We start from the raw sequence: 26,753 nt of genomic DNA on the forward strand, positions 1-26,753 counted from the left end.
CTTCAGACAGATATGGGAAACACCGTTCACTTTTAACCATCTCTTTATCCATCTTCTTAATCTTTCCATGTGATTGGTTGACTCCGGTTATGATGTACAGAAATTATCTGAGTAGAGCTCTGTCACTTATATATGAATTTTAGTATGCTGAGTGCAAACTCGTGTACAGAATTTGGAATTTCGCATCAGGGTACTTCCTCCTATAGTCAATGATTGTATGCCAACCAAGGAGATTCTTTAGTGCCTTCCAAGGTTCTGCGTAGATAGCTAGGGTCTGGAGTAAAGGTTTTGTGGGTACACCTCTGGTAAACCTTCCAGAGATAACACTCCGCCACTAGGGCCACCTAGCGGTTTAACGGCTTGCTGCACGTGCTAACTGTAGTCATTTTTATTTTTTGGATTTGCTCGAGGACTAGCAAATAATAAGTTTGGGGGTATTTGATAGACACATTTTTGTGTCTACGTTGTCCTTAATTTCATGTATTGTTGGTACTCGATTTTTTGTACTTATTATGGCATTTTATGTGTTTTTAGGTATTTTTGGATATAAGCATTCTTGGAAAAATCGGCTCGAAAAGTCGTCTAAAGCACCGGAAGAAACGTGTTATTCAGACTCTCACTTGTGGATAAGGGGCGCCAAAATTATAAGGGGTACCCAAAGGATATTTGCACCCAAGCAGCTGATCAGAGACACCCCTCATGGCATCTGCTATTCGCACCCCAGGACCGGATAGGAGGCACCCATCTTCTTCTTCACGGGAAAGATATTTGGAGGGAAAAGAAATCTCAACTGTGTGAGATTCTGGTCATGATATTATGGAGATATTGGTGTCTTTAAGACATGATTATCTTCTTACCATGATAGTAAGATTTTGTACGTGTCTTGAATGGAAGGAAATCGTATACTTTTAGATATTTTCGAAAACAGGGAAAGAATTATTCACGGAATTAATTGAAGATATTCTCTTTATTATTTGGCTCAATTAAATGAGAATATTTGGATATACCATACAACTCAGAAGACGTGTGAAAATGGAGAAGAAATATTCCCGTGAAATACTTTCATTAACTGCAAAGATCTTTTGGAGTAATTGAGATGATTGTCGACCTAATATTGGCTTCACAGTATAAATAAGAGTGTCTTGGGTATCAGTGAGGGGATGGAGAGTTTGGGGATCGTTTAGAGAAAACCCGGTTTAATCATCATTTTCTCCCATTTCATCACTTGTAAACACTTTTGAGCAATGAAAAATTATTCTGAGTGTGTTTCCAATATGCAGAGCTAAACCCAATCCTTGGGGATATGGAGGAAACCGTTGTTTCGGTAAAAGTGATATATTTTTATTAATTAATTACAACAACTCTATTATGATTTTTGCATTGAACTAAAAATTGTTTATTTGATTTTGATTAGTAGGGTGTATTTTCTCTTGATAGAATATGCTTGTTTTAGGGTTTTGATATTCTATGCTTGGATTAACATTTATTCTTTTGGAAATCCACATGTCTAGGAAATACTATTATAATCAATTTGAATGTTGAGTTGGATAATTATTGTTTTATTAAATCACTAATATCAACCAATGGTGGAATCCTAGTCCCATTCTCTCCATAATTTTAACAACATATTTTTAATTTAGTTCGCTATTTTTATTTATTAAAAAAAAATATAAAAATCCGCTTTCACAAGTCTTGAACGAATCATATTACTACAACAACTTTGAAAATACATCAGCTGTTTCCACACTACAGCCTTGCGATAGTTCCTTCGGCATAGCCAGACGCGCATACAAAGCGCACATGCCAAACGCGCATACAAAGCGCACATGCCAAACGTGCATGCCAAAACATGCCAGACGCGCATAAAAGGCGCACATGCCAAACGCGCATGCCAAAACATGCCAGACGCGCATACAAGGCGCACATGCCAAAAGCGCATGGCAAAACGTGCCTGACACGGCCAATTACCTCACGCGGCATACCATATATGCTAATTAGGGTTTCGACATGCCAAACCCTAATTTAGACAGAATTTCCACACCAACGTGCCAATGGCCATGGCTACGCAAGGCGCCACCGTACCAATGGCATGCACGAACCATGCTAGCCATGCCGATGGCGCGCGTTAAAAGCGCCACTGCCAACATATGGTATCCATAATCAACGTGTAGGTTTGTCCATGCCGCCATGCCACAGGCGCGACTATGCCACCTTGGGCCCGCAACATCCCTCCTGAATTCTTCTTGAGTTTTACTGTCGGGCTGTTTTCACCTCTTAAACGAGCTCAAAACCTAAATATTCATGCGTTGGGAGATATGAAATTCTTTTCCGATCAGAAAGTAGGGGCATACCGTCAAAATCCGAGTTCGTACGAGAATTAAACAACGATTCGAGTAAGGGGCGCTAATTAGGGTTTCAGCATGCCAAACCCTAATTTAGACAAAGTTGTCAGGCGCCGACTGAAGGTAACCATAATCAACGGATACATGTAATCTCATCCATCCAAGTTCTCCACTGAACTGATAGACTTGTGGCAGCTTTTAGGCGACTATACCAATTCTTTGGTCACGGCACCAAAATTTGGCTACGATGTCAATTCTTTGGTCACGACACCAAAATTTGTCCACGATGCCAATTCTTTGGTCACAACGCCAAAACCTAATTTGGCTACAATGCCAATTCTTTGGTCACAACACCAACTTGTCTATGATGCCAATTTTTTTCCACAATGCCAAAACCTTGGCTATGCCGCCAAACCCTAATTTGGCTACGATGCCAATTCTTTTGGCTGCACCACCAAACTCATCAGGCGCCAACGCAAGGTAGCCACAATCAACGGCTACCCTTATTTCGTAAGATGCGATCTTAGCCATCGGAGTTAGCCACCAATCCGGCAAGCTTGTGGCAAGTTTTAGGCGACCAGCAAAGACGAGCCTAATGGCATCACATGCTATTCACTTATGGCAAGCCTCTCAATCTTAACTTGCTACACGTAGCAAAATGCTACATGTTTTCCAGGAAAACACTCGAGACATCAAAACATGTCACAAACTGGGAGATACTCATCAGGGTAATGGTCTGGCGGTTTACAGCGTGCGACGTGCAATACGCCCGTTACAGGAAAGTGTCATAAAGCGGGGCGGTTAGTAATGACAAGAAGTAATGGTGTATTTCATTATGCATAAATTCCAAGCGTTACCCGTTACTCCCTTCTTTCATTATTCAAACGTTTCCATCTCTTATGCGACCAGGGTACGTTTTATTTGTGACTTGTATAAATAGGTCTCACCTATTTCCACCAAACAAGAAGTTTTTGGTCGGCGAACAACATAGTACTCAGAAATCACCTGAAATCACCTGGTAGTTTCCCACTCTGCTAGCCAGTGCTACTTTCTGATACAAGTCGTAAAACAACCACACCTTCAGAATCAACTATTCTGGTCTCAACACTTTCTTCGCTTCCCTCCCTAAGACCAACCCTTCTCCTTCACTTTGTGACCGAAGCAATCCTGGAACGAGCATTTCTTGGTTTAGTCCAGGATTGTAAAGATTGATCTCTCGAATCAATAATACTCCCGTGCAGTACATTGTTTAGGGTTTAGACTCGTTTCTCACCCGCACACACGAATTTACCGAAATCAGAAGAAACCGTGTTCACCCTTAAACAACATCATAATATTTTGTTAATTAGCTGGTAGTTTCAAAAGAACTTGAAACACAATAGATGTGGTTATATCTATGGATATTTAGACTCAAAGATATTTGCAAAAGTGCATGATGGCCTTTTGCTTCCAAAGTCAAATGACTCTAAACCACGGAGTGTGTTTGAAGTTGCACTGGAACACTTACTTATTAATTGAAACAATCAGGCAGATGTGGTATACCCGTCTAAGTAACTATTTAACTAGGAAAATATAAACAAGTAAGGTTTTGTTCCTTAAAAAAGAAGGTTTTGATTCATAATTATAGCTCTCTATGTTGATGGTATGGACATGATAAGTACTCTTGATGGAGTATGAGATCTTACAAGTTACTTGAAATCCTAAATTAGAGATGGGAATCTTGGGAAATCTCGATCTTATATATGTTCTAAACTAGAAAACCGAGCTTGCGATATAATATTCCGTAATTTTACATATGTTCATTGTTAGGCAACTTAACAAGGACATGCATTCTGCTATCACTCCATGATTATTCGAGCTTCAAATGTACATGAATGACCATTTCGTCTAAAGGAATATGACGAAAACGGGGTTGGGAGCTGAGATTCACATATCTTAGTGCAATAGACGCATTATTGTACTTAGATATTGTACACTCGACAAAATACAACATCCTCAGTTGAACTTATTGGTTAGATATAGCTCACCGCCAATGCAGTGTCATTTGAATGATATACAGAGTGTAATCATATACCTAAAAGAAATACTTGACATGTGTTAGTTTATCCTTCCAAAGACATGAAAATGTTTGCTATAATGAAACTGCAATCCGAAAAATTATTGATTATAAATGAAAAATAAGCTATACTCCCATGGAAGTAATCATGGGGGGACGTGGTAGATTTATTTCCTAATCATTACCGTAATTCACTTTCGTAAAACAAATGACTAAAGGAATTGTCTAGAAGCTCCCTTGATGAAAACAAGGGAAAATGACGACATCATGGGGAGGATCTAATGATATTATTTTGACATATTTTACTTCGAAATGTGAAGGTTTGTTGTACTCTTTTTCCCCTTCGATCGAGATCATTTTTTTCTATAGGGTTTTTTGTTACTCGACAAGGTTTTTAGCGAGACAATGATAACAACACTAGGTATATGTTGAACTTATTGAAGACCCAGACGACAAGGTTTGTTGTACGCTTTTCCCCCTTCTCTAACTCTTTATCTTCTTCTCTATAATCTACTGCAACACTCGAGGAAATATATGTGTTTGAAAATGTCTCAACGACATAAATTTTGATCATCTTGTAAGACTTTGAATTTTTTATCTGTTTCATTTTTACCGTTCCTATGTTTCTGGTAAAGAGAATCAATCACTTTTTTATTTTTAGATGAGATCACTCTTTTTTCCTGGCTTAATTGGGATATACCAATTTTAAACCCATCCAAGGTAATGCGTTAAGGGGTGTCTAAAAGATGTTAAAAGACCAAATTGTCCTTACTATTTTCAACCAAATTCAAACCATGCCGACTAAAACCTAAAACTTATTAGAAAAAATTTCAAAATATCTTTAAGATTGGGTATGATTTCAAAATCTCTACACGATGAAATAAAAAATAATAATAATAATAAATCAAAATGAACAAAAAAGAAAAGATTTATAAGCGTATGGGTTTTGAGATTGGTTACAAAACCATACCCAAACTCAAATCCCTTATCAACATTTTACCAAAAAGTCGGCAAGGTATTTTTTTTCGAACTTGCCGACCAATACTAGTCGACAAGGATATATGATGAATAACATGCCGACTTTTCATATTTATTTTTAGTCGGCAAGGTTATATGATGAATAGCATGCCGACTTTTCCAAGAGTTTTGTTTCTGAAAGTAATATTTACAGGGTCGGTATGGTACTCATCCTTATACCTTGACGACTAGTGTTGCAGTAATTAAGGTCGACATGTTTTGAAAATTTGAACCTTGCCGACTATAGTTTAGTCGGCAGGTTATGGAATTAATACCTTGCCGACTGATCATGCATTTATAACACCTTTCTATGTATATTAGAAATCGTATAGTCGGCTGGGTATGTTTTTGTCGACCTTGCCGACTATAAGTTAGCCGTCAAGGTAAGAAATCAATAAGATTCCGACTAGTGAAGCATTTACAACAGTTTCCTGTGTGTCAAAAATAATAGAGCCGGCATTTTCTTCATTCATAGAGCTTGCCGGCCAAATATAATCGGCGTTTTCTCCATCCGCAGACCATGCCGGCTAAAACTAGTCGGCATATTCTTCATTCGTCGACCTTGCCGACTTTTAACAATTTCAGAGTTGAAAGTGTTGATTTCTTCTTTAATTTGGAGTATGATTTCATACAACAGCTTTGCAATCCCCCTTTTACAAGTGTTTGATTAGTGTGCTTTCATTTTCGTTGTAAAAGATATTCTCAAAACCATTTTTTTTTATAAAAAAAATCTTCCCACACAAGTTCAATCAAAAACAAAATTTCAAAACCTAAATTCATAAGTTTTAATCTATTCAATCAATCAATTTAAATTCAATTAATTAATCTAATTATAATTTTAGTGTTAATTAAACTAGGGTATGTTAGCCATTTAGAAAATAGATGGTTAAGGAGTGGCTTGGTTTACTTCAAAATGACCCAGATTTTATCTCATTAGGTACACTCCAATTAATCTTGGTATAACCCAGTCAAACCAGGTTGTTTTTTTTAGATGAGGTTGTTTTTTTTTTAGATGAGATGTTATTTATTTTAGATGAAATTTATTTAAAATTATATTTGAGGGCACCGGGAGCAAAACTAGTCTTTTTTTTAACAAGGCACTCACCATATATGTCCTACCAGGACAAATGCATCAAAATGAAGAGTTTTTCGGTTCAAATCGTGCAAAGGTCGAAAGATTCAAACCGTGCAAAGGCCAATAGGTTTTCGATCAGTAGTAATTCTTTGTACACCGTGAGGACTTTAATTTTTTGTACACCTCTCTGTTATCTCCAGATGGGGCCTCCGGAACCGTGTCTCCTGGAAGATTCTCACGGTGTATATATTACCAAAAGGTTTTAGGGCGTGCGTTGTGTGGGAGGGAAAGACAAACTTACGGACCTTGGGTGTGACGTGTAAGGAGATGCGGATTTCATTGGATGGCAGAAAAAGAAACAACAGAGAAAACCTATTCCCAAAGGAAAGAAAAATCAACAATTTCTAGAAAAAAATCATTTAATTATCTTCTAGTTCTTTCGTTATCCAGAGAATGCGTTGAAATAATGGAGAGGAGAAAGTATCCAATTGGGAACGAACATTACGAGCTATACGAAGAAGTAGGTCAAGGAGTTAGCGCTTCTGTTTATCGAGCTATTTGTATACCGAACAATGAAATCGTTGCTATCAAAATCATCGATTTCGAAAGACATAATAGCGATCTGGTAAAAATCTTGATGCTTTAATCTACATATTTTTTACTTCTTCGATTTCGGTATACTTTTTATATTAAGATGTTGTAGATAAGTTTTAACCTTGTTTTTTTTTCTTCTAATATTAAGTTGTTTGTTTATCGTATAATAGGCCAATATATCACGTGAAGCTCAAACAATGATATTAGTTGACAATCCAAATGTTTTGAGGGCGTACTGTTCTTTTGTTAGTGATCATAACTTATGGGTTGTCATGCCATTCATGGAAGGAGGTTCTTGTTTGCATATATTAAAATCTGCTTATCCCGATGGTTTTAAGGAGTCTGTTATTGCAACCATTTTACGTGAAATATTAAAGGGATTAGAGTATCTTCATCAGCATGGCCACATCCATCGCGACGTCAAGGTAAGTACCTTGCAGTCAAAATAGGGTATGAACGTTTAAAACTTAGGTTTAGCAAGAATTATAAAGAAAACACGCAACTTGCATTCACAGGCGTGCAGCGTATCAAGACTCTGTGTAGCTATGAAGGTTTGCTGCTCCCTTAAATCGTGTCTTATTGTTTCATGTTTCTTTTAGGCTGGAAATATACTAGTTGATGCACGAGGTGCGATAAAGCTGGGAGATTTTGGTGTTTCGGCATGCCTTTTTGATTCTGGTGATAGGCAGCGCACTAGAAACACCTTCGTAGGGACACCTTGCTGGTATACTTTTCGAGCTAATAACTTTGTGTATCACATGTTGCATTTGTTTTTTATATTTACTCATGGGATGTCAAACTTTTCTTTCATAGGATGGCACCTGAGGTTATGGAGCAGTTGAATGGTTATGACTTCAAGTTAGTGGCCCTAATATCTTTTTGACACCTTTTGATTCTGATCAAGCCTAAATAGCTATTGGTAATGTGGTATGTACACTGTATTATTACAGGGCTGATATCTGGTCCTTCGGTATAACTGCCTTGGAGCTTGCTCACGGTCACGCACCTTTCTCAAAGTATCCTCCAATGAAGGTAAATGCTTATTTCCATGCTATTAGTAGCATCATGAAATAGAAACCTTGAAGTTGCATTTAATCTAAATAAAGTATATCTTTCATCAGGTTTTACTTATGACTTTGCAAAATGCACCACCAGGCTTGGACTATGAGAGGGACAAGAAATTTTCGAAGGTGCTCCATTGACATGAGTGGTTTTAATTTATTGCCATTGAGTTTCAATATTCCTAAAATGATGCATGTTCCTAATGGCTTTTATTTTGCTTTAGTCTTTCAAGAATATGATTGCTCAGTGCTTGGTAAAAGAACCTTCAAAACGTCCTTCAGCACGTAAGTTGTTAAAGCATCCTTTCTTTAAGCAAGCTAGGTCTAATGACTACATTTGCCGTACCCTATTAGAGGGTCTCCCAACGCTTGGAGATCGTATGAAAGAGTTGAAGGTAAGAAAATCAGTTCTTTGTAATAATGTTGTAACTTGTAAGCCTACATGCATTGACATATCAGGTTGAACTAATAACGGTTTGTACCTTCATATTAGAAAAAGGATGAAGATATGCTTGCTCAAAAGAAAATGCCAGACGGTGAAAAAGAGGAAATATCCCAGGTTTGTTCCAACTCATTCGTTACTCTGGTGGTAAATAAGTTGTAGATTTGTTTCTTTTCCCTATCCATATCTTTCAATGTTAGCAATGCCGTGTATTGATGTTTAATTTGCTTCCAATATGTACAGAATGAATATAAAAGGGGAATCAGTGGCTGGAATTTTAATGTCGAAGACATGAAAGCACAGGCATCACTGGTATAACCGTGTCAATTTCAGCATTATGTTTTTCCAAGCCCTGTTGGTATCATATAGCTTCTGGAGGTTTAGTGTCACACATGATATATATGCCTTTATTTATTGTAGTAGATTCAAGATGGTGATGAACCTATTGCTGATAAATTAGATCAAGGAGGTAGCTCCAATTCTCTGATGGATGCTTCTGATAAAGTAAGTTCTCTATCTTTAAAGTGGTTTTGGACAAGTTATTGGAAAAGTAAGGCTCATGCCAGACAATGTGCAGGAAAATGTGGATATGGTGCACCATAGGTCCGAATCTCTCCATCCAATCGATTCAAATGGAAACTTTCTTAGGTATACAAGCACATTGCCATCTTTTCTTTGGAACTATGTATTTTTCATGAATCATTTGGTATGTGCGCATCACACTCTTTCTACTGATTGTTTCCCTTCTCCAGGGGTAGATGGGACAAATCTGAGGATGACTTAAGTGTGGCTGGTTCTACCTCAGATTGTGAACACCTTTCTTTGCAAGACGATTTTGCAAAACACATTGAACACGTTGAACATGATAGGAATGGGAGGACAGAAAATAAGGTCAATGGAGCTGGAAGACGCTCCGACAGTATGCGTTCTCCAAGATGGAGTAGAGAATCATACACCAACTTACCAGACCTTTCTATTCCCACATTCGAAGATGAGAGGTTTGATATCCCATTTAAGTATGCTTTTGCTACTGATGCTTCGATCCAAAATGAAAACATAATATGAACATCGTACTACTGGCATCGAGAAACATGATAGACATTTTATGCGCTTTGTTTTTTTATTCGCGTAAGTTTTTTAATTCCTGTACCAGCATCAAGCAAAATCAGAATTCCTTGGCTCCTGACACACCATCCGTACCATCTAAACCACCATGTATGTATGATGGAAGATATTTTTCTTGCCTATTTTACTATGTAGGAGTTTTTCGATAAAACCAGAATCAGGTTTTAGTATTTGAAGTATTTTCCTGCTTTGTCTCGTGAACTGAAGCATTCAATTGCAGCATCAAGTGGTGAGGACCTTGATGAAAAAGCAAGAGAGCATGTTGTGCAACAAAAAGGACGTTTCAAAGTGACATCAGAAAAAGCTCAATTAGAAAAGGTATAAAACAAGTCCCTATCATAATTTTTTTGCATCCATACAGTCGGGAAATCGTATAGTTGTAATCACCACAAATTACTTTCAGGCACTTTCAACCCCAATGCTCCAAAAGAGTCAAAGCTTGCAGGTCAGTAAACCTTGAAGTTAAGGTTTTCGTGCTATTGTATTCCAGCCTTTTCCCTTTTCAGGATTTGATAGTTGTTATCTAGGTGATATCACAGCCGCTTACACCAACTTCACAGTTGGATGCATCATCAAATTCACACGACTTGTCAGTCTTCTCACTGTTGGATATCATGTTGCAGACAAATATTGTACAAAGGGTACGTCATTATCTTTCACAATAGATCTTTATCATTTGAGTTTTGGTAGCTACCACTTTTATTTGGTTTCTCATTCTTTTATTCTATCATCGCCAGGATCATATTTTGTCGTTAATGAAGCAGTGCACATCTGGTAATTTAACAGGTACAAGCAAATGTCATGCCCCGAGGTCTTCCTTGTTATTTCATTCAATATTTGTTTTTTGATTTTTATTTAGTTGGTTACTTGTGCAGCTGGAGGAAGCAATTCAACAGCTCCAGACATTACAGAATCATTGGTACATATGATCTAATATTATCCGGACCTTAAATTGAGCGTTGTTTATGGTTTCCGGTAACTCTTGTCTGTTTTGCAGCTGGAGTTGAGCCATGAAAGGACAAAACAACTATTGCAAGAGATGAATGAGCAGTGGAGGTATCCGTTGATAACTTTATGACTGGGGCATGCCCAGATTCTTCAACATGGCTTGAGGACTGAAAAATTCTTTAGCTGTGTACAATAAAACTTTTTAAATATAATATAATAAAAGTTTCCGATCCCGACCGGATCTTTTATATTAAAATAAGAAATTCGATTTAATATTGTGATACAATACATTTCAAAAAAATTCCTTAAACATTTATAGATCACAAATATTATATTATATAAAATAATAATTCCATTAAAAAACAAAAAATAATTTTCATACATATAAAATTTTTCTAAATACTATTGAATACTAATTTGATTTTTTTGAAGTTCAAATTAAGTTGATTTCTTTCTTATATATAATATGTAATATAATATTAATGTTTTTACAATTTCCAATAGTTCATTTTCTAGAAACTTATATCAAATTAGTTAATGGTTGTTGAATTTCATAAGTACTTCCTGTCATATTTTATAGAAGTTTTACTGTATACTCGAAGTTTGTGTTTTATACCCGAAGTCTATACCCTAATGCTGTGTTTACATTTTTGCGCCTATGGCGTTTTATTATCTAGGCGCCCCATGGGCAACTCGTGTGCCTAGCCTTTCACAACATAGTCCTAATGCTTTACCTCTTGAGTTGATTGTTGCAGGCATATATCTTCTGTTGAAGAGTTCCAGAGGCTCAAACCAAAAACAATCCAGGTGTGTTTTTAATACTCTCTCTCTCCCTCTGTCTCTGTATGGGGTTCTAGATATTCGGGTACGAGTAGTTTATCTTTTGGTTCTCTTTGCATTGCAGGATGATTTGCAGTGCCACGTTGATCAAACTCAACATGAAAGGAATGAAAGTTTCAGTAACGACACCAATGGACTCGAAAAGCGCTCTGAAAATCAGTACGTTCGTTCTGCTAGAAGAAGTGGAGGATCAGACGCCAGCTTACAAGATGTTTCTTGTCCCTTATATGAAGATGAGAGGTTAGATGCTCAATATGCGTAGTGAACTGTTGTCACTTTAATTTTGAAGATACGCTTAAGGAGGCCGGTACTTATTGGGATAGCTTATCTATTCACTATTTGTTTCATCTATTTATGCATCTGGGTCATGTTAAATGTCTTTGTACAGAGACAAGCAAGCTCAAAATGGCACTGGGGTAACCCCACAAACAGCTGAAGAGACGGTTCCTGAAACTCTTTCAAAATCATCCAAATCATGTATGTGTGGTGAGATTTTTCACATGTGTGAGTTATTCTCGATTTACAACCAATTTGTACCTACAATTTAAAGCATTTTCTACCCCGTCCTTGAACGAGTTTATGTAATTACAGCGTCAAATGGTGAGGACTTTGATGAAAAGGCAGAAAGGCCGGTTGTACAACAAAAAGGACGTTTCAAAGTGACATCGGAAAAACCTCAGTTGGAAAAGGTGAGAGGGAAACCACGACACGATTAGCAATGTTTCATATACAATTTGATCTGGTTTAACCATTACCCATTACTTTCAGGCATTATCAACCCCCATCCTACAAAAGTATCCAAGTTTCCAGGTCAGTTGACTCAAGAGTTAATAATTTGTGCCTCATGTCTGCCTTCACTCCGTCTTAATGAATTTTAAGGTTTTGTATAGGTGTCATCTCTGCCGCCTACCCCAACTCCCCAGTTCGATGCTGCATCATCAAATCCCCAGGATGTTTCAAGTTCATCGCATTTGTTTTTCATCTTGCAAACAAATGTTGTCCAAAGAGTACGATCCCAACTTTATTCCTGATGGACAACATAACACTACCGCTTTCGTCCCCTTTTATAATGCTTCATTTTATCTTTTAACATATGACAGGAAAATGTTCTACTGTTGATAAAGCAACACCAATCATCCAGTAATTTAATAAGAGGTAGCTATATATATATATATTGTTACCCCTCAAAGTTTTTCATTTATCTTTTCCCGTAAATTATGTAAGCCACTTACTAACTCTTGCTTATTTTCTCTCATTGTTAATCGTACAGTTGATGGAGGAAATAATTCAAGTGTTCCAAAAATTACAGAGAAGCTGGTATACGATGATACTATCCCTCCCCTAGTATTAATTGTTTCTTTTTATTAGTGTATTTGATTTGATGATTCGATGGCATGCTTTTAAAAAATCAAAACTTACGAAATGCTGATATGCAACTCAATTTTTCCTATCTTTTAGTTGGAAGCGTCTAGTGACAGGGCGAAAGAACTCGAGCAAGAAAAAAACGAGTTACAGATGAGGTAATCGTTATATTTTATGCCCAAATTTGTATTGAAAATCTTATGCGCGCTACTATATGAAAACTTTGTCATGTGTCCCATTGGCATAAGTTTAATTTACTTGTTGCAGGCTTGTAGCGGTTAAAGAATATCTAGAGAAGTGCAAAGCAGATTCTCAGGTGTCATTGTGATATTTTGTTCATTCCATGTATTTGGTAGCTTAGGTTAAGGTTCATTTTTTTTTTCTTCGATTTTCTATAGGTACTTTCTACTTAACAGTGAGTGAAATGCTGGTGTGATCACAATGTTGAGAAATGCTCAATTTTTATTTATGAAGTCCTTCAAAAATTTATTACAATTACAAGGTGTGACTTCTGTGGTGAACTAAGTAAGACTGTTTCAGATCCGATCAAATCCAGTACTTACCTGTTCTGGTCTTATTTCTACGTAGTTAGAAGAACCTATGTATCATAGGATAAAGTTAGTTCACAGTTAGTGCTAAATTCAAATAATAATAATATAATATACAAACCTATTATTAATGTGCTTCCGCTTTAACACTAATGTATATGTATATGTATATCCTAAAACGTACTTTTGATTTTACCATCAAAACAATATTTGACACTAATAAACTTTTTAAAGCATTCAAGTTAAACCATTTCTTCCTTTAGGGCGTTATGGTATGGTTTGTGTCCTTGCATTGTGGTAAGGAAATCGTTCGATGTTGACAGTTTGATTCTAAGATTATATTTAAGACTATTATATCCGAACTCTTTAGTTATTACTACATGAGTGATACTATACTATTTAATCTAAGCACATATATATAAATATAATTAGCAAAATCATAAAGTTAATAAGGCTTAAACTTATCGATCCATTGTGATAATGAGTTATTTTAGTTATTTTTGTAGCGTCAAATCATTCATCAAGATTACTAAATATGGGTTCAAAACAAAGATTTCTCAAAAAAAAAAACTTTTAGAAATGGCATAGAATTTCAAATCCAACACTAAAGCCCAGAGCTGATAGATCCATACCGCTAACAGCAAAAACTAGATAGATCCTACATGCTAAGAAAAAGAAAAACTTGATTGATTCAAAACACTAACAACCTGAAAAACGAGGGTACCCAAATATGCCTCAATCTAAAACTTTTCCTATCTATAAGTCCTTTCTCCGAAAGTGATTGTGTGTGGACTGAGTCGAGACAATACAACTGATCGGTTCACACTTCGTGTGATCATCTATGGATACGAGATCGAGACAATACAACAACGAAGTATGTTTACTTGATAAAAAGGTTCGGACTTAACCAAACACAATAGGATTCACTTATCAAGTAAATAGGAATTAATGTCTGTGTGATTTACTTTAATTATAATAAAACAATTATAATACAAAAATAAAAGTAAATGACACAACAAGATTTTGTTAACGAGGAAAACCGCAAATGCAGGAAAAACCCCGGGACCTAGTCCAGAATTGAATACTCTCAGGATTAAGCCGCTACACAAAATTACACCAACTTCGTATAGTTGAGACCAAGCAACTAAACCTATAGTTCACCTAGTTCCGTCTGTATTCCCATGCCTCCAACTTATAAATAAGTCACGTACTTGGATCAATTCTTTTGGTTCGTATTCCAAACAGTAAAGGAACAACAAATCTGTTTGGTATCAACTCTCTTCAACCAAGTGATATGAGTCGGACAAAAGCTCTTATGTTTATCTTAACATAAACTCCTTCGTCAGGTCCTTAGATCTATCTTATGTTCAATTACCAAAGTAATCGTTAAGATTTTACAATCAACACTCTTAATCCAAAGAATTGTGTTGATGCCGATCTACTCAATTAATCAATCCAATTCTATCACAAGGATAAAACCGATTATTAATTGGATCCTCTTTTTACCGAAACAAGTATTGTGCACACCAAAGGTTATGAAATCACAAATCATAAATCTTCAATATCTTCTTCGTCTTGAAATCTTCTTGCATCTTCAATAAACACCTGCACACAATCACTTGAATCTCTTGTGATCAATCACGCACAGAACGGAGTCTGTTAACAATGGATTATCACAAGATCATCTTTAGAATTAACAACAGTCTAAAGATCCCTGTCGAAACTCTGAACTAGTTTGAGTGAATCTTATATCAGAAGAGAAGATTCTCAAGCATAAACAAACTAGGTGCAATTAAAGTTCAACCACCATTAGTCAATCAAATCAATGAAAAAAAAAAAATCGCAATTATCTAGTTTCCCACCAACGGTACTGACTAGAGCTTCTCAATCCCAAAGAAGACTTTAAACCGAGCGGCCGTAAGAGATTTCTCCTAATTAGGTTACTCTCCTCTCCGAATAGGCGGCTTCACCAGTAGCAGCACAACAATAAGTAGTTTGCTGTTACGAAGGATTAGTTTGCTAGAAATGCAAACTTCAGTATTTATAGACTAGGTAGTTTGGACACCAAGGAATTTCCAAAACCGAAAATATTCTCAAGATATTCATTAAAGCACAAATTCGGTTTCCATAATTCCTGTAAATGCTCTGTTCAAAAATAATGATCGAAATCTCTCGGAAAATCTCTAACTAATAAATGCACATTACTAATTCTTATTTCCCTACAAAATGAAATTAATAACCTTAATTAAAAGATTCTTAACTTATTTATGTTTTGATCCTGGGATTCTCTTCCCTTAGCTATTAAGTAATAACTCTGAACAATTAAATAATAAATATTCACATCACTTGTTCAAAGTATGTCGACATCCTAACTTTGTAAGTTATCTTTCATACTTACAACCTTGAAACCGATTTTCCACACTTCCAAACAAGTTTAGAATTGGTTCATCTGACTTTCAAGAACTATGTGATTGATCAAATAACATTCAATCACAAATCATGGGTTTAACGGTTCTAGCAAAACAAGTTTCGGTTCTACCTCCATGTGAGTATTGTGCATAGTCACACTAGCTTTCCAAAATTCGGTTGACTAGGTACTAGGATCGGTTCCCCACATATATATGGTATCTAACTTGAATTTGTTGCACATGCCCATAGGATCGGTTCCCTTTTGCCTAAAAACGTGTTGCACATGTCCATAGGATCGGTTCCCTTTCTGCTATAAACCTTGCTGCACCTCATACAAGGATCGGTTCCCCTTTGTGATGTACTATATCTCTTACTAGGATCGGTTCCCTTTTTCCTAGTTTTGGTCAGACATAAAATCACAAACCCGATCATACCATCTCAGGTGATTACTTATGATCGGTTTCACTAATAAAAGTCATACCAATACAAAGTCAGGCCTTTGTGAATAGTTCTACCAAGAACACAAACAAGTTATGAGCGGTTATACTCAATCACACATATTGGTTGTTCATAGGATAATCAATGAATAACAAAACCAATAACACCTGGAAATTTCCTTTTCTGTTCACAAACAAGTTTATGAACTGACTTCTTTAGAACACATGTAAAACATTGTTCCCTATGATGAAATCCTCACCTCATACCCATACATAATCACAATAACATTCAAATGGTTATGGCGATGTCTTATCTACAAATTTTAATGGTTAATCAATAAACCTCCTTGTATATCTAGAGTTCAAATATGCTTCGAATTTTTGTTTTAAATTGGCACGACTTGAAAGATACGTTAGTGAATGAAACAGTTCAAGTCAAATATCGCTAACCTCAAGTGGAAGGATGATTGTTGTCGTTGTAGCTCCTTGCTTCTTCACATCTTCAAGTCTTCGCAATACTTGTAATGTCTCATATCCTAATACTTTCAAGTTAACCTGTACGAAGTTGACTCTAGTACATAATCAAGCGACTCTTAAAATGAGTTTTGATTCACTAAAATATGACAACCAAACTTGACTTACCAACGGTTGGTGGGTTCAACCGAGCTATGCTCTTACAAAACCAAAAGTAGATTGATCAAACATACTAAAAACCCATTTCTCCTTCTACCCTTAGATCTCTTCTCTTCTAGATTGATTTAAACATGTTTGGGTGTTCCTCCAGGTAGTGCTTTTCCAATGCTTCTCGAGTAAAATAGAACTCTCCTACTCGAAGTCGAGACTTGCAACCACCGGCTTCACATTTCCACATTTGTCCTTCACCGTCGCTCTGGCTCATATCTTTGTTCCAGGTTTTGTCAACCTATATTTGCACTATTTTCTCATGTTGTTTCCTAATAAGTTTCTTCTCAAGCTTAATACTCTTCTAAGGCTTAGAACTCTTCATCTCTGATTTACCTCCCGAACCGTTCTTAGTTCCAACCATTTTTTTTCTATTTTCTTTCTCACTATTACTCCCAAATTTTGAATTTTGTTTAAATAGATCAGAACAACGATTACTCACAGGTGATTCGAATTCACATGTTTAAGAAAACATCGAAGGATATAGATTTGAATCATTATCTGTATTCTCTACTTTGAATGCACATTTTGCCCGCTTTTCTAGAAACATGATTCAAGATGAAAATTAAGCATGTGAACACCATCTTCTCTATTTGTTAAAGTAAAGAAAATGAGAACTGCAAAGCTAGTGTCATTAAATTGGGAGATGAACAAACAAATCTAGCTTAATTAAAACATGGACAAAATAAGCCAACAAATGCCTTGCAAAAGTGGAATTAATGGTAATGCAGGAATATTCAAAGCAATTTATATAAAATATATGATCTCTGACTAATAGTTCCACGTCCCTGACGACTGTGTTGCATTATACAGATTTCACTTCTGGGGCACACGATCTCTACGCAAAACACAACAAGAAACCAAGATATAAACTAAAGTATACATAAGGATCTTCTGCTTTTCTGTTTAGGAGGTTTCGACTTTAATGCCCTGTAATGTTTCTATTTTTTTATTTCTTTACTAATTGCAGTTGGTGGTCTCAGACCAATTGCAGTTGGAACCATCTGGTGAAGGTTGTGTTCAAAAATTGCAGCAACTTCAGTTTGTGGTGCAATGGCTACTTACTTGGGTAAATACCAGTTTGGTGTGGGTATATCAGATGGTGGGGAGAGCATTCTTCATTCAGCTAACATACTTCTTGATTCTAGAGGTACGCAAAATAACCTTACTATGATGCTCATTGACTTTACAAAAACTTTCAATCTTATTGATAGAACAACCATAATCAAGGAAGTGAGGAATAAGTGTCCCAGTATCTCCAAATGGGTGAAGTTCTGCTATGCAAGCCCTGCAAGATTGTATTATAATGAAGCAATACTGACATCTACACAAGGAATCCAGCAGGGATAACCACTCGGCCCTATGCTTTTTGCCTTGGAATTACACCCCCTTGTGTGTAGTATAACTTCTCAATGCTCCTTGGATTTTAATGATTGGTATTTGGACGATGGAACAGTAACTGGGGATACATTACAGGTTTCCAAAGCACTAAACATTATATAGAAGGAAGGTGGGTCTAGGGGTCTGCATCTAAACATTAAGAAAATGGAGATTTTCTTGCCTACTACAGACCCTAGAAACTTTCAAGACGGTGTGTTTCCAACTAATATTGGTAGGTCATCTGTTGGTGTGAAGCTCCTTGGAGGACCAGTTAGCCTAGACACGCAGTATTGCAATGAAATGGTTACTTACCGAGTTAACATAACTATCAAACTCACGCAAGCAGTCAGAAAGCTAAAAGATCCTCAAAGCGAACTTTTGTTGTTGCACAACTGTACCGGTGTTTCACGTTTATACTTCACCCTACGTACTACCAACCCTCAAGTCCTCCATGCAGCACTGACCTGTTCGATCGACACTTGATGCTATATCTGCAACATTTAATCACCGGGGACGGCGCTGGTTTTGGGACACTTTAACAAAGGCTTGCCACATTACCTATTTAGGATAGGTATGTAGGAGTTTATACAATGGCAGGCACTGGTCAGTATTGCTACCTCGCTTCTTGTATTCAAAATCACAATCTGCAAGACATCATTTTGCACAAAACTTGTATTTTAAAGCCAAAATTTTCAGCATGCTCTTAAACTGTTTCATGCACAATTGTGGACTTTCTTCTTCCTCTTTCAATATCAAAGATAGTGCCTCTCATCCGATGAAATCATTGGCATCTAGATACTTTGAAGTTGTTAAGAGAAACATACCCACGAAGTTTACATTATCAGCTAGAGATGCGATGCTTTAGCAGAGCAATTGTATGGATCATTCCATGGATTTTTTACAAGCCATTACCATTGTCGGACTCAACCAAAACTTAGGGCCACGTCAGTTCAGGGTCGTTGTTCAATACCTCCTTGGCGCGCCACTCTTTCCTGTAGATTATGCTTGTCCCTGTTTTCACCAAAAAATGGATATCTTCGGCGATCATGCTCTCCCCTGCGCAAATGAAGTCGGCGCCAAATTTAGACATGATATGGTTCGAGATGTGGCCATGGATATTTTTTAATAAGGTAAGTGCTGCCGCTAGGAAGGAAGTTCTTTTAGGATTCCTGTCGAACAATAATAAGGGGTTACGCCCATCTGACATTCTTGTGTATAATTGGGTAAATGGACAAAATAGTTTCTTCGATATTACTGGTGTTTCGCCCTTTGCAGGTGATGGTCTTTGCTGCTTCGCACCAAGGCGTGCAATCTCAGCCGATGTTAGCCGCACATGCAATAAATATTTGGATAAATGTTTGTCTGAGGGCTATAGTTTCAGGGTATTGGTGTTCACGACTTTAGGGGAGTTGGGTGAGGATATGATTGTCTTTCTAAAGAGATTAGGGAATTGTTTAGCTAATTACGATGTTAATAATAAGATTGGCAGGTTTATGTTTCATAGGATAGGTTTAGCTATCCAGAAAGGTGTAGGAGCACAGATTGTTTCTAGGCTCCCAACCCTTTCAAACAGCTCTATGTAATTTCCTTTGTTTTATTAATTAGTAATTATTTTTCTTGGAAAAATAGTATTAATAATTTGACATAAGAATCGCTGGTAAAATATCCAAGTTTTCAGGTCAGTTGGCTCAGGAGTTAATAATTTTTTCCACATGTCCCCATTCTCTTCATCTTAATGAATTTTAAGGTTTTGTATAGGTGTCATCTATGTCACCTACCTAAATGACCAGTTTGATATTGCATCATCAAATCCCCAAGATGTTTCAAGTTCGTCACATTTTCTTTTTATCTTGCAAACAAATGTTGTCCAAAGAGTACGATCCCTAAATTTACTCATGACGCCCAACATAACACTTACTACCGCTTTTAGTTCCCTTCATATTACTCCGTTTTATCTTTTGACATCTTACAAGAAATGTTTTATTATTGATAAAGAAACACCAATCATCCAGTAACTTGATAGGCAGTAGCTATTATTATCCCTCAAAGTTTTCCATTTATCTTTTCCCACAAATTATAAGCACTGACTAAGTCCTTCTTATATTCTCTCATTGGTAATCGTACAATTGATAAATTAAATAATTCAAGTGTTCCAAAAATTACGGAGAAGCTAGTATATGATGATATCATTACTTAGTACTTGATGTTTCTTTTTGTTAGAGCATTGCTCGGTTGAACCAACCAAGCGTTGGTATGTCAAGTTTGGTTGTCATATTGTAGTGAATCAAAACCCATGTTAAGAGTCACTTGATTATGTACTAGAGTCAACTTCGTATACGTTAGCTTGAAAGTATTAGGATATGAGACATTACAAGTATTGCGAAGACTTGAAGATGTGAAGAAGCAAGGAGCTACAACGACAACAATCATCCTTCCACTTGAGGTTAGTGATTTGACTTGAAATGTTTCATTTCCTAACGTATCTTTCAAGTCGTGCATATTGAAAACATAACTGCAAAAAATATTTGAACTCTAGGTAGACATAGTATTAATGAATACAATACGAGTTTTATTGCTTAACCATTAAACTTTGTAATTAAGACATCGCCATAATCATTTGAATGCTATTGTGATTATGTATAGGTATGAGGTGAGGATTTCATCCTAGGGAACAATGTTTACATGTGTTCTAAGGAAGTAAGTTCATAAACTTGTTTGTGAACCGAAAAGGAAATTGCCAGGTGTTATTGGTTTTGTTATTTATTGCATATCTTATGAAAAACCAATATGTGTGATTGAGTATAACCGCTCATAACTTGTTTGTGTTCTTGGTAGAACTATTCACAGAGGCCTGACTTGTGTATTGGTATGAATTTTATTAGTGAAACCAATCTTAAGTAATCACCTGAGATGGTATGATCGGCTTTGTGTTATGTCTGACCAAATTTAGGAAAGGGGAACCGATCCTAGTAAGAGGTGCAGTACATCAAAAGGGGAACCGATCCTTGTCTGAGGTGCAACAAGGTTTATAGCAGAAAGGGGAACCGATCTTAGTAAGAGGTGCAGTACATCAAAAGGGGAACCGATCCTTGTCTGAGGTGCAACAAGGTTTATAGCAGAAAGGGGAACCGATCCTATGGACATGTGCAACACATATAAGTTAGATACCATATATATGTGGGGAACCGATCCTAGTACCTAGTCAACCGAATTTTTGGAAATCTAGTGTGACTATGCACAATACTCACATGGAGGTAGAACCGAAACTTGTTTTGGTAGAACCGTTAAACCCATGATTGTGATTGAATGTTTGTTTGATCAATCACATAGTTCTTGAAATACATATGAACCAATTCTAAACTTGTTTGGAAGTGTGGCAAATCGGTTTCAAGGTTGTAAGTGTGAAAGAGAACTTACAAAGTAAGGATGTCGACATACTTTGAACACGTGCTGTGAATGTTTATTTCTTTAATTGTTCAAAGTTATTCCTTAATAGCTAAAGGAAGAAAATCCCAGGATCGAAACATAAGTAAGTTAAGAATCTTTTAGTTAAGGTTATTAACTTCATTTTGTAGGGAAGTAAAAGAATTAGTAATGTGCATTTACTAATTAGGTTTTCCGAGAGATTTCGATCATTATTTTTGGACAGAGCATTTCCAAGAATTATGAAAACCGAATTTGTGCTTTAATGAATATCTTGAGAATATTTTCGATTTTGGAAATCCTTGGTGTCCAACCTTCCTTGTTTATAAATACTTGAAGTTTGCCTTTCTAGCAAACTAATCCTTCGTAACAACAGACTTCCTCTTGTGTTGTTGTTACTGGTGTAGCCGCTTATTCAGAGAGGAGAGTAACCTAATTAGGAGAAATATCTTACGGCCGCTCAGTTTAAAGTATTCTTTGGGATTGAGAAGCTCTAATGTGTACCGTTAGTGGGAAACTAGATAATTGCGGTTTATCTTTTGTTTTCGATTGATTTGATTGACTAACGGTGGTTGAAATCTGGTTGCACCTAGTTTGTTTATGATTGAGAATCTTCTCTTCTGATATAAGATTCACTCAAACTAGTTCATAGTTTTGACAGGAATCTTTAGACTGTTGTTAGTTCTAAAGACGATCTTGTGATAATCCATTGTTAACAGACTCTGTTCTGTGCGTGATTGATCATAAGAGATTCAAGTGATTGTGTGCAGGTTTTTATTGAAGATTTAAGAACATTTGAAGACAAATGAAGATCTGACTTGGGTTTATAATCTTTGGTGCGCACAATACTTGTTTTGGTAAAAGAGGATCCAATTAATAATCGGTTTATCCTTTTGGTAGATTGGATTGATTAATGAGTAGATCGGCTTTGGATTAAGAGTGTTGTTGGCTCAATATTAAACTTTTACTTCGGTAATTGAACATAAGATAGATCTAAGGACCTGACGAAGGAGTTTATGTTAAGATAAACGAAAGAGCCTTTGTCCGATTTATATCACTTGGTTGAATATAGTTGATACCACATAGATTTGTTGTTCCTTTACTGTTTGGAATACGAACCAAAGGAATTGTTCCAAGTACGTTACTTATTTATAAGTTGGAGGCATGGGAATACAGACGGAACTAGGTGAACTATAGGTTTAGTTGCTTGGTCTCAACTATACGAAGTTGGTGTAATTTTGTGTAGCGGCTTAATCCTGAGAGTATTCAATTCTGGACTAGGTCCCGGGGTTTTTCCTGCATTTGTGGTTTTCCTCGTTAACAAAATATTGTTGTGTCATTTACTTTTATTTTTGTATTATAATTATTTTATTATAATTAAAGTAAATCACACAAACATTAATTCCTATTTACTTGATAAGTGAATCCTATTGTGTTTGGTTAAGTCCGAACCTTTTTATCAAGTAAACATACTTCGTTGTTGTATTGTCTCGATATCATATCCATAGACGATCACAAGAAGTGTGAACCGATTAGTTGTATTGTCTCGACTCAGTCCATATACAATCACTTTCGGAGAAAGGACTTATAGGTAGGAAAAGTTTTAGATTATGGTATATTTGGGTACCCTCGCCTTTTCAATTGGTATCAGAGCAGGCAAACATGAAAAGATCTAACAATCTGTGTTTGGTGCGATCCAACCTATAAGAATTGAATATAATATCTGATTTAGTTAACGTAATAGCAGGATTTGATTACTTTATAAGATTGTGGTGGAAATCACGTATGAAGTATGTAATATTCTTATTCCTAAACATGTTAGGAATTATGTTTATGTATGTCTTGAGTGACTTACATAATCTTTTGGTGGACATAGGATTGTATATCATTATGTTGAGAAACAATGATACTGAGGCCTATATGATAGGTTATATCTTGAAAATGCATAAGATCCCTCTCATGATTTGTACGAACCATGGATATTGTCTTCTTGTTAAATCTAGAATCTTAAATATATTTTGGATGGCCTACCAAAATATATACATATACATTTTCAGATGCAATTCTGTCAATGTTTCGTCATCTGGGGTGCGACTTTGGAAAATATGTATTCCTACAAGGAATTAGTTTTCAGTTAATAATTCTATTAACAATGGATTTCTCCATACACCTCACAACTGTTTTAATGAAGCAAGTAATCTTTTGAAATATTACATGGTTTATAATTTTGATGATATTTTTAACAAATATCATATTTTGTTCAATTTTATTTCTGTATACTCTAGTAAATTCTTAAATAAATTTCAAGTGATATTATCACATTTTGGTAATGAAAGAGTACACAGATTATTGGACAAAAACATGAAATCAACCCTAAATAAAGATCCAGTCCATAGAAAACCGGTTTTCCAAAAGAACCTAGATACAAAATCGGAATTGTTTCCCCACAAGCCATGGTTTCTGATTTTGAGTGTATTTCCTAAAACTAGTTATTTCCAGTTTTTGATGTCAAGTCGATTGCTCAAAACCGTAACTAGGGTTTTTCATATTTTTGCAAGTATGAGAAAAGGGAAATCAAGAACTAAATCCGCTAATAAACGGATCAAAATTGCAAATATGGATGAAATCATATTTCCTAACAGTATTGAGAACAATCATGAATTTGCATGTTTCATTGATAGCTCGAGCTTCAGGAAATACGAAGTACTTAAAGGAATGGATTTTACCACTGAAAAAGAAGATTGATCCAGATATCCAAAACAAGGATTATGTGAATTTTTTTCAAGATCGAAACTGGGAGAATCTAAAAAAACGGGGATCTAACAACCACACCCAATTATTTCGATTAGCAATCCGTATGGACAAACTCCAATATACTTTTATGAGAATCAACTAGACAGTTAGACTCAATCAATAGAAAAGTATATCAAAGATTTTTATATCTCTATCTCTTGATTTAAATCTTACTCAAGAAATCTGCGAGTCTCGATTAAATACAAGAGAGATAAACTTGGATGGTACCAAAGACCAATATCTAAGGATCAATCAATTTCCAATCAACAACCAAAGGTTGGATTTTACTATTGATCGATACAATGCACAACCTGTGATATTTCAATTATATAACAAAATATAATGCGGAATAGAAATAACACAGACACCAGAAATTTTGTTAACGAGGAAACCGCAAATGCAGAAAAACCCCGGGACCTAGTCTAGATTGAACACCACACTGTATTAAGCCGCTACAAACACTAGCCTATTACAAACTAACTTCGGTCCGGACTGTAGTTGAACCCTAATCAATCTCACACTAATTCAAGGTACAATTGTCTCCTTACATCTCTGATCCCAGCAACATACTACGCACTTGATTCCCTTAGCTGATATCACCCACAACCAAGAGTTTCTACGACCCAAAGTCGAAGACTTCAATAAACAAAACTATATCACACAGAAAAGTCTACAAGGATAGATAAATCTGTCTCCCACAGATAAACCTAAAAGTTTTGTTCTGTCTTTATATAAAAATAAAGGTGAAGAAGAACCAATTGATAAACTGATCTTATATTCCCGAAGAACAACCTAGTATTATCAATCACCTCACAATAATCTAAATCGTATGGTAGCGAAACTAGATATTGTGGAATCACAAACGATGAGACGAAGATGTTTGTCATTTCTTTTTATCTGCCATATCGGAGATATAATCTCAAGTAAATTATTCAATTGAACTCGTACGATAGAAAATGGCAAGATCAGATCGCTCAACTACAAGAGAAGTAGTTTCGTCTGGCTTCACAATACCAATGAAGTCTTTAAGTCGTTAATCGACAGGATCTCGAGAAGAAACCTACGATTAAAGGAGAATCGACTTTAGCAAACCAACTAGTATCACACAGGAGGTGTGGGGATTAGTTTTGTACAGTTTCTAGACGTCTCCTTATATAGTTTTCAAATCAGGGTTTGCAATATAAGTTACCTCGGTAACAAAGCATTCAATAATCACCGTCAGATGAAAAACCTGATTTATCCAAGCTATATCTTTCAACCGTTATAACGAAACTTAGCTTGTCACACATAAATGAAATGTATTCATTTAGTTTTGAGTAACCGTACCTAAACGTGTACATTGGTTGGTTCACAAATGGTTGAACAATGGTTAGTCATATGAGTGCTTTCATATTAACCGTATTCATCTTTCTCATAACTAGTTCAAATGACTCATAAGAACTAGTTCAAGAGTTGTTCAATTGCTTAGGTCTTTATACATAGACACAATTGAAACAAAATCGGTTTGATTCGTTTGAATCAATCCATGAACAATATAGCCACGGTTTGCAAAGATTGCATTCCTTATAATTTATTGTTTTAATTCCATGAACTACAGATTTGAGAAATAACCATCTTGGCTACGCGTACGGGTATGCGTACCTTAGCTACGGGATTTTAAGTTGGTTTTAGTTTCCAAACTCAGCAGAATTTTCCGGGTGAAAAGTTCCGCCAGTACGCGTACGGGTACGCTTACCTAAGGTGACTGGTTTTGAGTTCGTAAACTCCAAACTCAGAAGAAATTCATGGACGTGAACTTCTTCCAGTACGCGTACCCAACCTGTCTCCTTCACCAATAACGCATGCACACATATGCACGCACTTGGTTTCCGGCACATGGATTTATACACTACTGTGCGAACACACTATATGCTTACATCCATAGGTGGTTACATATTCTCAACTCTACATTTCAATCATTGGAACATTCTTATATAATGTTATAATAGTTGTTAGACATAAAGAATTGACTATCGCCATCAAAGATATTTTCAAGATTGAAACGTCATCATGACTTTCGTTACGGGTAAAGATGAAAATTGTTAAATCAAAAGCTTACCAAAACGTATTTCGAGAAAAAGATAGGCGAGTAAACTCGGCTCGAAATAGCAAATATGTATGTATGAAAACTATCATACTTATACGACTTTTGTCTCAAGAGTATGAGATAGAGTAGATAGA

At 36.1% G+C, this 26,753-nt stretch overlaps 1 protein-coding gene across 5 annotated transcripts; it reads left to right on the plus strand.

Moving 5' to 3' along the window:
• Window positions 1-6,800: 6,800 nt before the first annotated feature.
• Window positions 6,801-13,545, plus strand: LOC113355975 (serine/threonine-protein kinase pakF-like). 5 transcript variants are annotated; one of them, XM_026598963.1, is made up of 29 exons: window positions 6,801-7,115; window positions 7,255-7,509; window positions 7,684-7,808; window positions 7,898-7,942; window positions 8,035-8,116; window positions 8,206-8,274; window positions 8,370-8,540; window positions 8,639-8,704; window positions 8,831-8,899; window positions 9,011-9,091; window positions 9,165-9,235; window positions 9,340-9,585; window positions 9,741-9,802; window positions 9,933-10,030; window positions 10,116-10,157; window positions 10,240-10,353; window positions 10,450-10,498; window positions 10,588-10,631; window positions 10,710-10,768; window positions 11,416-11,467; window positions 11,565-11,740; window positions 11,889-12,004; window positions 12,092-12,189; window positions 12,269-12,310; window positions 12,391-12,507; window positions 12,601-12,655; window positions 12,771-12,817; window positions 12,959-13,020; window positions 13,130-13,545. In XM_026598963.1, the coding sequence occupies exons 1-29, from the start codon at window positions 6,834-6,836 to the stop codon at window positions 13,188-13,190; spliced, it is 2,856 nt and encodes a 951-aa protein (XP_026454748.1). In that variant the 5' UTR covers window positions 6,801-6,833; the 3' UTR covers window positions 13,191-13,545. The 5 variants fall into 5 exon arrangements, with proteins under 5 accessions (XP_026454748.1, XP_026454750.1, XP_026454749.1 ...); XM_026598965.1 differs by having other exon boundaries at window positions 11,889-11,986; XM_026598964.1 differs by having other exon boundaries at window positions 10,252-10,353.
• The last annotated feature ends 13,208 nt before the right edge of the window (window positions 13,546-26,753 follow it).

The sequence above is a fragment of the Papaver somniferum genome, chromosome 3 (genome assembly GCF_003573695.1).
Source record: "Papaver somniferum cultivar HN1 chromosome 3, ASM357369v1, whole genome shotgun sequence".
NCBI classification, from domain to species: Eukaryota; Viridiplantae; Streptophyta; class Magnoliopsida; order Ranunculales; family Papaveraceae; genus Papaver; species Papaver somniferum.